The sequence below is a fragment of the Mycetomoellerius zeteki genome, unplaced genomic scaffold, assembly GCF_001594055.1.
Source record: "Mycetomoellerius zeteki isolate Tzet28-1 unplaced genomic scaffold, Tzet1.0 scaffold336, whole genome shotgun sequence".
Lineage (NCBI taxonomy): Eukaryota > Metazoa > Arthropoda > Insecta > Hymenoptera > Formicidae > Mycetomoellerius > Mycetomoellerius zeteki.
In genome coordinates, this window is record NW_017257323.1 from 488118 (window position 1) to 501523 (window position 13406).

The 13406-nt window shown below is 32.7% G+C and overlaps 1 protein-coding gene across 2 annotated transcripts in view; it reads left to right on the top strand.

Annotated features, from left to right (window-relative positions):
- Positions 1-11342, top strand: part of LOC108725317 (uncharacterized) — a 96637-nt gene extending 85295 nt beyond the window's left edge. The window contains exons 3-7 of one of the 2 annotated variants that reach the window (XM_018452254.1): positions 411-488; positions 2267-2469; positions 6327-6525; positions 9368-9474; positions 10651-11342. In XM_018452254.1, coding sequence (XP_018307756.1) covers positions 411-488; positions 2267-2469; positions 6327-6525; positions 9368-9474; positions 10651-10776 — 713 coding nt within the window. In that variant the 3' untranslated portion in view covers positions 10777-11342. The remainder of the gene's footprint in view (positions 1-410; positions 489-2266; positions 2470-6326; positions 6526-9367; positions 9475-10650) is intronic. The other variant, XM_018452255.1, reaches the window with a different exon arrangement.
- The last annotated feature ends 2064 nt before the right edge of the window (positions 11343-13406 follow it).

A 13406-nucleotide genomic window follows, 5' to 3' on the forward strand; every position in this document is an offset into this window, starting at 1 on the left:
AACAATCCCATGTTTTACGAGTAAGAAGCTTTAGCCTGCTTTTCCGTGTCGCTGCGCTTTATGTCCTCTGATACGGACGGACGCGAACGATGTTGGTACTTCTCGTCAAGTCATCCACTTACCGGATGCACTGAATGACGTTTGCTCTCTCTCTCTCTCTCTCCCCCCCCTCTCTCTCTCTCTCTCACTCAAAGAGATCTCACTTTCTCATCCTTCTCGACAGATCTCATCCATTATTCCCGCGAGTCTTTATTCGACGCGGTGGAAAGAAGCGTTTTCGTCAATTTGACTTTGTAATGTTATTTATCGGGCGAACAACACGAGACTATTTAATTCAAAATTGTGAAATACTATACTTATTTTGTTTACAATGGAACATTATAAATAAACTCGAACATTGTGTGTTTCAGCTAGTACCAATCTCGTAGGCAAGTTCACGCAGAGCGTGCGGAGAATCGTCCAGGATGTGAAAGACGAGGGCACGTCTAGTAAGTTCGATATTTTATCACATTCATCTCGCGTGGGAGTTTAATTAAACTTTAGCCGCTACCTTGGCAAATCGCCGCGACTCGATAACCTTACACGCTGAAAAAGACTGCGAAATGATGGTGTTCGTGCGCTTCCTTTTACTTTAAGAATGCTTTTATACGGCTCGCTCATAAAACCATTGTGAATTTATGATCTTCCTCAATAATTTTATCCAGAAAAATGCAATCTATTAAAAATAATTTCTGAACAAATTTTTTTTTTAAACTTATGAAAATAAATACTCTGAAAAAGAAGCTTTTTAAATATAATTTGTATATCTATATCCCTTACAGAAATTTAATATTGGCTAGTTTAACCTTCTCTCTGTGTACAAATAAATATTTTAAGAAACTAAGAAAACTTCGAAAATTTTTCATTCAGCAACATTTTATTTACGTTTTTATTAGCTTGAGGCGTTTGTATCCTTGTGCACAGAGAGATTGTTAATAATGGCCAATTTATTATTAGAAGACAATAGGTAATTAATTACTTATTTGGAGTACTAAAAGCATTGAATAGTAGCACTTTTAATACTTAAAATAAGTAATTAATTACTATCTTTTAACATTAAACTAATCAGTATTAAATTTCTATAAGAAATTTTTTATATCTTCCAAAACAGGAATGTATATACAAGATATCCTATTCGTATTAACTATTAAATCAATTTTTGCATACGAATTTAGCTTTGAATCTTAGTTTGTTTATCAACATTAAATATTTTTAATTCTTTCTTGTTTTTATATATGGTAAATAACGAATTAAAGATAAAGAGCGAGCATTCGTTCCAAGTATAGTAATTCCGATGAATCAGCAATAGAGACGTTTGTACGTATCACTCGGAAATAAGTGTCTGGCAGTCTGCCAACAGCGAACGTTGTTAGTTGTCCCATGAATGGAATCGAAGCGGAAACTCTTGTATTCGATTGGAGCAGAGAGTAACGGTGTGTCGACTGTCGCTGTATTAGCTGAACGGAAACTTCGTCGGCTGAGAATTCTGTCAGGCTTAGATTAACGCTTTCCCATCGACGAATGTGGAACTATGATTAATTCTGACATTAACGTTCCCGTGCTGCCGTCGATGAAATGCGATCAGATAAATTCCTAACGTACGATAATAATATATGTACAGGATATTCACAATCTCGATTTTGATGGCAAATTTCTCAAAGAATTTAAAATCGATCTAGCCTTGATGGAACAATCAAGAATATTCGTTTTTCGCAACTATGCGATAATTTTCGAAATTACCTATACGTCTTTCTAATCGATTCACAAAAAAGCCAATTAAAAATTAATACCATTTAATATAAACTGAATAAGAAAGTGAGGAATAAAATTTTTTAATCATATTTTATGTAGCTTAAAGTGTGGTTTTGCTTATCTTTGGAATTTGAACTTTTCCTACAAATTTGATGAAACTATGGCGGAAATACGTCGACTGGGTTGCTTATCGTATCATGCTCGATTTATTTATGTCGAAACTTTTGACGTTATCGTGGTGTCGAGTTAATTGAAAATTAATTGAAGGCGACATTCGCATGCGCGATACCTTCGTCGTTTCCATCGCGTTTTAATTTAACGACCCTGTTAAACGCGACGCGCAATGATTGAAGCGCATGATAAGGAAAATCAATCGAATACAGTCATGAGGGTAAAATGCATTGATGCACGACAGAAGTATCCGTAATCGAGGGGAAATTGCCCGTGCTTCCGATACTTTTCGAATTGCAATAAGGCTTCTCTGCGGCGGACGCAGGTGGACAAACGAAGGAGGAAGTGATCGAGACGAACGAGAGGCTGAGAGTCGTAAGGATACGTTTGGATGGCAGCTACGACACCGCTAAGAGGGCCCTCGTCGAACTGATGTGCAAGTACACCGACAGTAAGCAAGTGCGCAACGTGTTTCAGCGTTATAACCTCCTCAAAAATATGATCAAGGTAAGACAGGAGTAACTGAGCGTCTGGTAATTGGATGTAGCACACGTGTTTTTGTCCCACGCTTTGTGCTCGGTGAGTGTCAGTCCCAGACTGTCGCTTGACGTAATTACGTTGTAATTATGTTGCCTGGTGTGTACAGGTAAACGATAAACAGAGAACAGCAATTTGCTCTTGCTAAAACCCGATCGAATCACTTGCGCTTGGATCTCTGTTAAGGAATCGCTAAGGAACTAATTATTAACTTGTAACCATTATGTAAATTGTAATTAATACTTGTTGAGTTTACAATAAACTTTTTCCAAGTCACATATAAAGTCATATATAAAGTCTAAACAAATAATTTCAAAATATAACAAATATACATATAACAAATATAATATCCGTATACATAGTATTGAATTTTTTTCTTAAATAATTTCACGCTTCTCAACGTTATTCTATTTTATTTTTCTTTAAAAAAAAAAACTCCCCTATTCATTCTTCAATTAAAGTAAAACAAATTGATTTACAAAATCATATATAATATTTAATACGTAGACATGGTAGCTAATCTTTGACATGACTGAGATAAAAAAATCATCGGAAAAAAGTAGCAACAAATTGTAAATAATTATAATCACAGATAATAAGTATGATGTAAATTTATTAATCCAGAAATAGTCACTTGCGGTGACTATTTTTACATCCTAGTGACGAGAAAATGTTAGTTGTAAAATAGAATATTGTTTTCTTTCTTGTGTGTGTGTGTGTGTGTGTGTGCGCGTGTGCGTGTGTGTGTGTGTGTGCGCGTGTGCGTGTGTGTGTGTGTGTGCGCGTGTGCGTGTGTGTGTGTGTGTGCGCGTGTGCGTGTGTGTGTGTGTGTGCGCGTGTGCGTGTGTGTGTGTGTGTGGACACATTTTCTTTCTTTTTTAATAATTATTCTTTATGAATTTTTAAATATACAATTCCATCATAAATCTGCAATAAAAAAGCATTATATTATAATTAAAGTCTTTATTTTTTACTGTTCATAATAAGCTATTTATTAACGTGCTTATCTTATTTATTTGGTTTCTTACTTTTTTTCAGAAAATTGAGAATAAATTCATATCCATAATGTTCTCAAGCGCCAATAAATCGGAAAATGATCATTAATAGACAATAATCGTGTAGATTTTAATTGGGGTGTAAAAATGATTATTCACGTAAAAAGAAATAATATGATTATACCCAAATTAAAAATATAGTTTACGAATACATAATATTTAACTTATTCTGAAAGGAGGATGTTAAAAAGGTGTCGATTTTAGCCCCCAAAGTACACCTGAATAGATCTTGGAAAATCATTGTTTGGGTCCTCAGAAAACAAAAAATAACAATCATTTGTCCGGGAATTGGTGGGAACATTGCTAGAATTGCTTAAATATAATGAAACATTACATTCACATACAGGGTGTTTGATAAATAACAATAAAAATATAACTCTCGCATAGGGGTATAAGAGAGGACTAAACTGAGTCGAAAAGTTCTCTACCATTTTATGATTTTTGCAATAATTAACAAGATATTAATTACTAAAAATCCTCGAATATATATATATATAAATTGGTTTCAATAATTCTTTTATTCAAGTACTATCAACTTTACAGAAAAAAAGCAAGTGACAAAAATTGTTTATTTTCTTTTCAAAGAGTTCTGACAATTTTTTCAGAATTTTTTAGTACCGTATTTTCTCATGCTGCTAAAAGTAGTTGTCAAGAAAACGCAGTACTAAAAAGTTGATAAAAAATTCTGAAAAAATTCTTAGAACTCTATGAGAAGAAAATAAACAATTTTTGTCTCTTGCTGTTTTTCTCTAAAGTTGATAGTAAAAGTAACTTGAGTAAAAAAATAATTGAAAACCAATATTCGGCGATTTTTAGTTAATTAATATCTTATTCTAGCAATGTTTCTGTCACTTCCCGGACAAACGATTGTTATTTCTTGTTTTCTGAGGAGCCAAACAATGATTTTCTAAGGACTATTCAAGTGTACCTTGGAGGCCAAAATCGATATTTTTTTAACATCCTCCTTTCTTAATGATATGTTTAAATTTGTGAATCGATCCGATATTCAATGAAACTGATCGAAAAACAATAATAATTTTTAAAAAGATGTAGTAAAAAACAGCGGAAAAATGGCAGATGTATGATATTTTGTCAGTAAATAGTTAACAGAGTGCAAAATATCTGGACTCATCTGCGTGCAACTCGACGCGAAATTCCCAGCTGTACAAAACCGAACGAGCAAAGGGAAAAACTCAAAACGCAGCCGTTTTTTTTTTTCGAAGTACCTACGTGAATTGCACGCTGCAACGGTCGCGACATTTGTTATTCAAGAGATAGATCGCGCACCTACGGGACAAGCAACAAATAAAGATGCATGCAAAAGATAGCCAGTACGATTGCCGGATATGTTTGTAGTCGGCGTGGAAGACGAACGCATGTTATCATCATCTTTTACTTCTATTTTTCTCTTTTTTTCACTTTTTTACTTCCCCGGGGGTGTATACACAGCGATTCGCGATCGTTGGTCCCGCAGGTGCATTTTCTCGGACGACAACGTTTGTTTCTGGTGTAAACTTTCGTTCCGAGGCAGCCGCTATCGAAAGAATCGAGAGAACTCGGAGTTTATTCTTGTCAGAGAAAAAACCAACTTGAGATTAATCCTCGAGTGATACGAATGAGAAATAAAATTGCACCCTGTAAATGGCGCCATTTGTTCCATCGACGGCCGTGTAATTCTGAAGTATATTGTTTAAAGTGCTTATATGCGAGAAAAAAAAATGAATAATACATTAGCACTATAACGTAGATAAAATTGTTACTTTGTTATTGTAGAGACAATGCGTAAACTTGCTATTTGTCGACGTTATAGAAACCTGTATTGTTGTTATTATAGAATTGGATAATACAAAATAATTAAAATTAATAATAATAATCTCATTTTTAGACCGTACATGTGAGAACACAATCGATAAACTAGAGCCCTATATCGATCGAAACTAGATTTTAAAATGCTTAAATAATTCAATCTTGAATCACTAAAATATGCTATATATGTACTTGACACATGGTATATACCACACTTGTAGTCTAACAAACTGCGCGCCGAAAAATTAGTTTTTTCAGCATATTAACATCTTTGAAATATGATGCCTGTTTGAGCATCGAAATTATTAGAAATTAATTTAATTCGCGAGATTACTACAGTGGTTGAATTGTGTTTATATATCCGATAATTTTTCGGCGCGCAGTTTGTTAGACTACAAGTGTGGTATATATGTTAAGTATACATATACATATTAGTGATTCAAAATTAAAATTAATTTTCATACGAAACGATTTAAATAGTATATCGAAAAATCGCGATGTTGAATTAAAATAAAATTAAATTAAAATAATGAAAAAGAAACTAAAAGAAACGTAAAATAAATTAAAATTATGAAATTAAAATTAAATTGATGATATTTCATTGATTTTATATATGATCGACGAATAATTTAATCTAATTACAAAAGGGTAGAAATATATGTGACTAAAATTTTAAGGAGTAGATAGAAAAATTATAGTAAAATTTAATTTTTATAGACAAAATATCTTTACAGTTTGTAAGCCATCATTACAGATATAGAATAATGATGTAACGTTTTCCAAAGCGTAAATGAAATCGATCTCCTTAAACCACATTTGATGAATAGGCCAATGATTTGTTCAAAGACACGCAGATAAAAGGATTCGCTATACAATGGCTGATCAACTTGCACAAGCACGCTGCTTTTTTCCCTCTATTTTTTTTTGCGATAGTAGCCCAAGCTACCTACGATTTTGCCCTTCCAGGACGTAATTAAGCTGGAGACGCAATATTGGACGCTGGTGGATATACCGAGACAGGAAAAACAGGAGACTGTCCCCGCCTTCGTGCTGCGTGCTTGTTCCATCATGGAAAAAACCCACAAAAGCGGCGAAGGCGTGAAAACTTCGGCGCGTCTCGCCGAGGAAGCCGAGACTAAGAGAGAACGCATCGAAAGACTCGAGAGTGAGTATTCGGAGTACGGTAAGCGATCATTGTCGAGAACAGTAATAATGGTAGATTTTGCTGGAGGAAAACAATTCTCCATTGTCCTTTGTCGATTGTTCTTCGTCCGTGGTTCGTTTTCCTAGCTGCGACTTTGATTATTGTCTGACTTTAACGCCTTCAATTGATGCGACTCAATGAATAGAAAATCAATTAATTTATTTGTGAATCAATCTTAGATCGTTTCTTTTGATTTGTTAATTTTGGCTTAACGAGATTTCAAATTTAATTTTTAGTTTAATTTTTATTTAATTTTTAATTTAATTGTATTTCTTTAATGAATTTTATTTATTGATTTTTTATTGTGTCTTAATATTGTATCGGTATCTTGTAATCTGAATCTCTTAATATGTAGGTATTTTGTAATTTTATAATTACAAAAAACCTATATAATTATATATTATACGTTTGTGCTCTGCAATTGCAAAACAATAGTAACTTTTTTCATTTGCTATAAATTATAAAGAAAGAGATATGATTCATTGGTTTTCCCTTAGAAAGCTTTCAAGTCGAAATAATATATCATTTTCCGTCATAATGTCCAAGAGATTGAAGATATCAAAGTTCCACTGTACATTATGATGAAACATATTTGTAATATGTTATCAGTTTTATTATATAATATTTAACTATTTCATATTGTATTTAAAGCGGTAATATTGACGTAATATTACATTAAAATAGCGTTGCTGTCGATTATATTAATATACTTCGTATAAACATTTTGTTAATGAGATATTAAAAAGTTAGAACGAATTTCATTTTTTTCCAGTAGAAATAAAAAAATTCGAGTTTTGGAGGCAGTTTAAAACTTTTAGGGTAAATATGCCGAATAGGGGAGCACTCTTCGATGACCTTGACCTTGACATATCTTGTTACCCTGAGTGACCTCCACCAAGTTTTAGCCGTCGCTCGTCATTCTTTAAAAAGTTATTAACAAAAAAAGTTCAATTATATAACACGAGAATTCCCTGCTTTAAAATGTTCTTGATAGTCGTGGACTGTAGGGGATGCCGCGCCGACGACCGCGACTTTGACATATGTCGTCAAGGTCATGACCCTGAAAGACCTCCAACAAGTTTTAGGTGGCTTTCACCATCGATTCTCGCCCCCCCCCCTCCCCTCTGCAAAGGAGCGCACGACTTTCACCCTCGACTCTCCCTCCCTCTCTCCTACAAAGGAGCGCTTTGTAGGGGGGAAGGGGGTGAGAGTCCAGGGTGAGAATTGTGTGCCCTATTGCAGGAGGGAGAGGGGTGAGAGTCGAGGGTGTGAGTCGCTTCGTGCTGAAAGTCAAAACTTATGTGGAATAGTATTTAATATTGCACATATCTAGCAGAAATAATGTGTTATTTTTTAAACTTCTTTTATTAATAACTTTTTAACGAATAACAAGCGATGGCTAAAACTTGGAGGTCACGTAGGATCATGACCTTGACATGATATGTCAAGGTCAATGTCATCGGAGAGTACTTCCCTATTTGGCATATTTATCAATATTTAACGAATATTTTGTACAATTCATAATTTTTCTAGGGAACGTGAAAAATTTGTCATATTTTTCATTATCGCGATATACGTGGAAAATTATTCGAAAGTTATTCTTTATTTTGTGTCTCGTATATGCACCCTAAATGCGAACACCAACATTATACGATCAGGCGCGCTTGAGCGTTATTATCACGGATTTGTAAATTACTTCAGCAAAAAAGAGAACTTATTAACAACGTGAATTGTCGACAGCACGAGTGCGCCGTGCTGGAGTCGTAATTAAAAATATTCACTGCAGATACAATATTCTGTCCTTTCTCACTTGTTTAATCAAAGAATCATTTCCTCTCTCTTTATTTCATAGTATAATAGAATGTAAATTCTAGTTGAAACCATTCGATACAAGTGGCTCGAATAAAATGGTTAATTAAAACCATTAATTAACTTGGTTAATTGATTGGAAATTTTTTCTGAGTTTATATATGGATTCACATATATGTGTATATCTATTATAATTTTATTTTATTATATTTTGTTATTTTATTTTGTACCTTCTCGTTTTAATGACTTTATTTTATTTTATATTTTGATACAGGAGAATCAAAGCAAATTATTTTTTTTAATATACAATATATAGTAAAGAACAGAAACTATTATCAAAATATTCCAGATAGACTGGCAATAAGAATATATAGTTAATAAACAATATAAACTTTTGGGACAATATTAAATTTAAAAAACGTTTTAAAAAAAGCTACAGTTTTAAAATATTGTACTTTTCTGATATCAAATTGCTGCCCCAGTACTTCAGTTTGATTCTCGGCTACATGTAAACATACATATTAACAACCAACGTTTCCGCTTGGTTTTCATTTTGCCAGGAAGAGCAATATTTTCCTGAGCATTAATTAATGCTCTTGCTGGAATGCCGGGCAAACTATGTTGATGTAATTACACACAACATCCAACATTGGTTCGTGTTTATGCTTTTATTGTACTAAAAAGTTTCTCTTACAAAAAATTTGTTACATCGCGTCGATATATGTACGTTTATATCGCATGATTGACATGAAAGCTATTTAATGAAAAAGATTAATTATACGGAATAAATGTTGTATTTTAGAATTTATTAAGAATGGGGTATATAGAATTTTTTTTAATAAATTAATTTATTCCGTTTGGTGCTTTATTGATATTTATGTTAAAAGCTACAGAATAATCATGTTCTTCATGATTTAATATATTTTTGAATATTTAAAATGAAAATCATATTTAATAAATGAAACGAATTAATGAATTGATGTGTTTTGTACAGATATGACGACGGCGCAAATTGAAGCTGAGAATACTCAGATGACCAATGATCTGTATAGATTGCTGAAGAAGTACACGGGTCTTAGGAATCTCATCAAAGTATTGAAAGTATGTATTTTATAATATTTATGGATTTTGTCGCATAAAAGGACATTTAGCCCAAGAAAAATTACATTCGGATGAATACTAATTCATAATATCTGAAAATGTATCTAATTCTTATTTGAAATTTTATTGAACATTTTCATTGTTTTGTAAAAGTATTTCATGTAAAAGTATTTCGATATCAAAGTTAAATTTTTCCAAAATGTCAACATTAAATTAATAAGAGATAGCAATAAGAAATTTAAGATTATTCTTTTTTATCTTATGACAACTTTTTTTATTTTCCTTTAAATTAAAATTCATTGGAAAGATTAATGTTTTTAAATAACGTTCTTTCTGATTACAGTAGAAATTGGCTTAAGTTATACTATATTAATTATAATTATATTGATTATAATTATATAGTGGTCGTAAAAAGATAATACTGTTCAACAGCGGCGAAACGTAACACCATCATATTAAAACATTATTACGATCGTCCTTTTTCATTTTATGTTCCAATAAATTACGTACCGCTATTCTTATAACGCTTTCCGGTCGATGATACGACGGTTATCATCTACTCGTTTTATGTTCTTCCTCTATGTGTCAAATAAATCAGAGATTAAAAGTACTATAATATCACCCACTTTACGTCGTTCTTTAATTCTTTCGCGTATATTCGGAAATTATAGTGCATATTACTTCTTTAAAGCCAAAGAAACCGTTTAAACATATTTTACATTATTTCTCAAGAATTTCTCGTGGCTTAGAACTATATCGATTTTTATATAATGCAATTTCAATTTTTATCTATGCAATTTCAATTTTTATCTATGTAATTTCAATTTTTATCTGTGCTTTATTATGGTTTAAGTACTTTCTCTCGGAAAAGATTTATTAATTTCTAGCGATGAATATAACCCTTCGATGCCACTTTCAGTGTGACATACCCGAGATTTCTTTTACTTTGCTATCCTATAACATTTTTATTAATAACGATACATACATTTGCTCGTTACCGTTATATCCCTGATGTCTAGGATTTCAAGTGAATTTATCAATCGATTTATCATTAGTTATGAATTTTAAAGATATAGAGGATAGAATTGAATCGTAGGAAACTTTGTTGTGACTAAACAGACATAATGCGCATAATTTATTATTAATGATCAAAATAAGGGCCATTTTTTATCGCAGGAGGAGTACAATGGTTCAAAGTTGTATCCGATGTTCCCGCGTTACACGATTCTGAAGGACATGATAAAGGATATAATGCACAACCCGGACTATATGGAAGTCTGTCACGAGGTGGACCAAGCATAGCGGCCAGACCCCCTCCACCGTTCGCCACGTATGACTCTGTAAATTCTTCGGAGTTGCCGTGTGGTCGTCGGTGAAGGGGGTGAACCACAGAACGCTTCAGCTTCGACTGATGATTTTGTGTTTGGACAGAGCAATTTCTGTGATCTTATGTTTTATCCTTTATATTCGCGAAAATTTCTATTTCCTTACTCGTACCTTGACGAACCAATAACTTGATTCGTCAATAATCGTCATCTTTGTTCATTCGAATTTTGGGGCAAATCTGAAACAAATTGCGTCACGCTTTTATGAATCGTACACAATTTCTCGCAGGTAAGTTAGACCCGCTCCTCTTCGTGCGTGTCTTGTGAAGTTTCGGCAAGAAATGGAAAAGATGATAAGGGGTTGAATATCGCCCTGAAGTACGTCATCGAACGTCGTGGAGCAGCAATAAGCTCCTCAACGTGCTGTAAGAGCGCCGCATGAAGATGAAATAGTCGTGGAATCAAGGTAGGTCATGAGGTCGTTCCCATATATCCATGAGAATGCTGCTACTTACTTTAATCATCGCAAGAAAGAAATAAATTGACGGAAAATAAACGGAAACTTTATGCATTGCTTAATAAAGATAGAAATATTATTTTACGAGAATAAAAAAAGATTAGTTTTATATAATTAGATGATTTTAATACATGATTACATTCGAGATAAATATTGAAAATTAAAAATATGATGTCGCACTGAATTTTCATAATTCCAAGATGATCAAAAAATTCTCGAATATAATAACGATAAAATTCTAGAACTTTATATTAAATTCAATATTTAAAAAAATCCCATTTGTGTGTGTCACTTTGTGGCAGAAGAGAGATTCCGAGTCCTTCCAAGTAAATAAGTCTAAGTAGCAGAATTCATGAGATTCCATGGTAGAAGCCAAGAGATCGTTTTATAATTTCTGATTTTGAGTTGAAATAGTCGCTCGCACGTCACAAAGAAAAGAAGCTAGATGCGCTATTATTAATAGTGAGTGTCGTATGCATGTGGTATACCGTAATCAATTAGGCCAATTTGCAAGATCTACGGAGTGTGAAGTAAATTCGTATAAGACTGCGGGCGTGTGTTTGTACATAGGTGTAGCTCGTGTGTGTGAAAATTAACGTGAAATTGTGAGAGTGATGTCAATGTGGAGCACATTATTACCTGCTTCCTGCTATGTAGGACTCTCGTTATAAAGGACGTCGTCGGTCTCGCGCGACCGAATATTCGCTTTACCTACGAAGAGGACAAAGATTAAATTACTCTCGAGCAATGCTCTACGAAAAGAAAATGTATTTATGATGGAAAATATTAATTAATGATTTAACATTTAAAACTAAGATTTACAATATGGTTAACTTTGAATATGAAGATTTTATTGAAATATTTGGATATACTGTGTGCATACAATTATATATTTAATGAGTAAAATATGAAATATTTGAAATCGCTTTTTATCAGCGAACATATACAGAAATTAGGTGGTTCGAAATGTTTGAGGAATACTGAAAATAATACACTAATATGAATGAGAAATGATGATTTAACATTTCAAATAAGAAAAGATTTTTAAACTTATTAATGTGGAAGTTTTTGTGTCACAAATTATTTGAGTCGCAATATTTGATATATAATATTGAAATATATCAAATATGAACCATGTATATTTAGCAGTATTTTGAGATGAGAATACATGTTTTGAAATTGAAGTAATAAGTTAAAAATATATTAATTAAATAGATCCTAGGTTTAAAGTGGAACTTATTATTGGTACTAATTTACACATGTATACGCGATCTAAGTTATTTTAGTACTAAATATTTAAGGATGAATCATAGATTTATATACAAAATGTAATTTATGAATTGTTTTTGGAGTCATCATATTTCCGATTAAGCAATCTGAAGAATATTTTTTCAAGTCGATTTCAATGTAAAAAATCAATCTTTATACGATATAATTTACATTTTTATCAATCACTTTTTTTATGTAAGCAAAAATATGCACGTAGTGTTGAATATTAATCGACTATATTCCGTGGTATGCAAATCATAAATATTAATGGTCTGTTTAAAATACACGCAATGCCTTCATTACAAATCGCGAGATTAGCTAAGATATATGGCATTTGTGGATCAACTAATGTTTCTTTCGTGCGGGAATAGAACGGCAAGGATGTCACGTGTATACATTTTTACTTTTAATGCAGTACGAAATTTTCCAGGGATATATTCATACACAGGTTAATAGTACATTCGCATCGTACACTTAGCACTAAATGCAGTTTTCAAATATTTATATCAAGCGCGATTCATAAGCGCTAAACAGATCATATTGAACAGAAAAGAAATTCCCGTGTAGAAATTTGTTAGGGATGGCCTTATGTAACATAACGCCCTGATCATTATTTATGAGGGATGTTATAAGAAAAGCTTCCTTATTTATATCTGATAAAGCCCTCATCGGGATTTGATAGGGATGCATTAACTTTATAAATACTTATTTATTAGAGCTAATTTATAAGGGCCTAGAAAGGATTTATTAGAGATGCCAAGCGGTAGAGTATGTGCTATATATTTCAAGACAGATTTCCTAACCTATAAACAGTTGTTAAC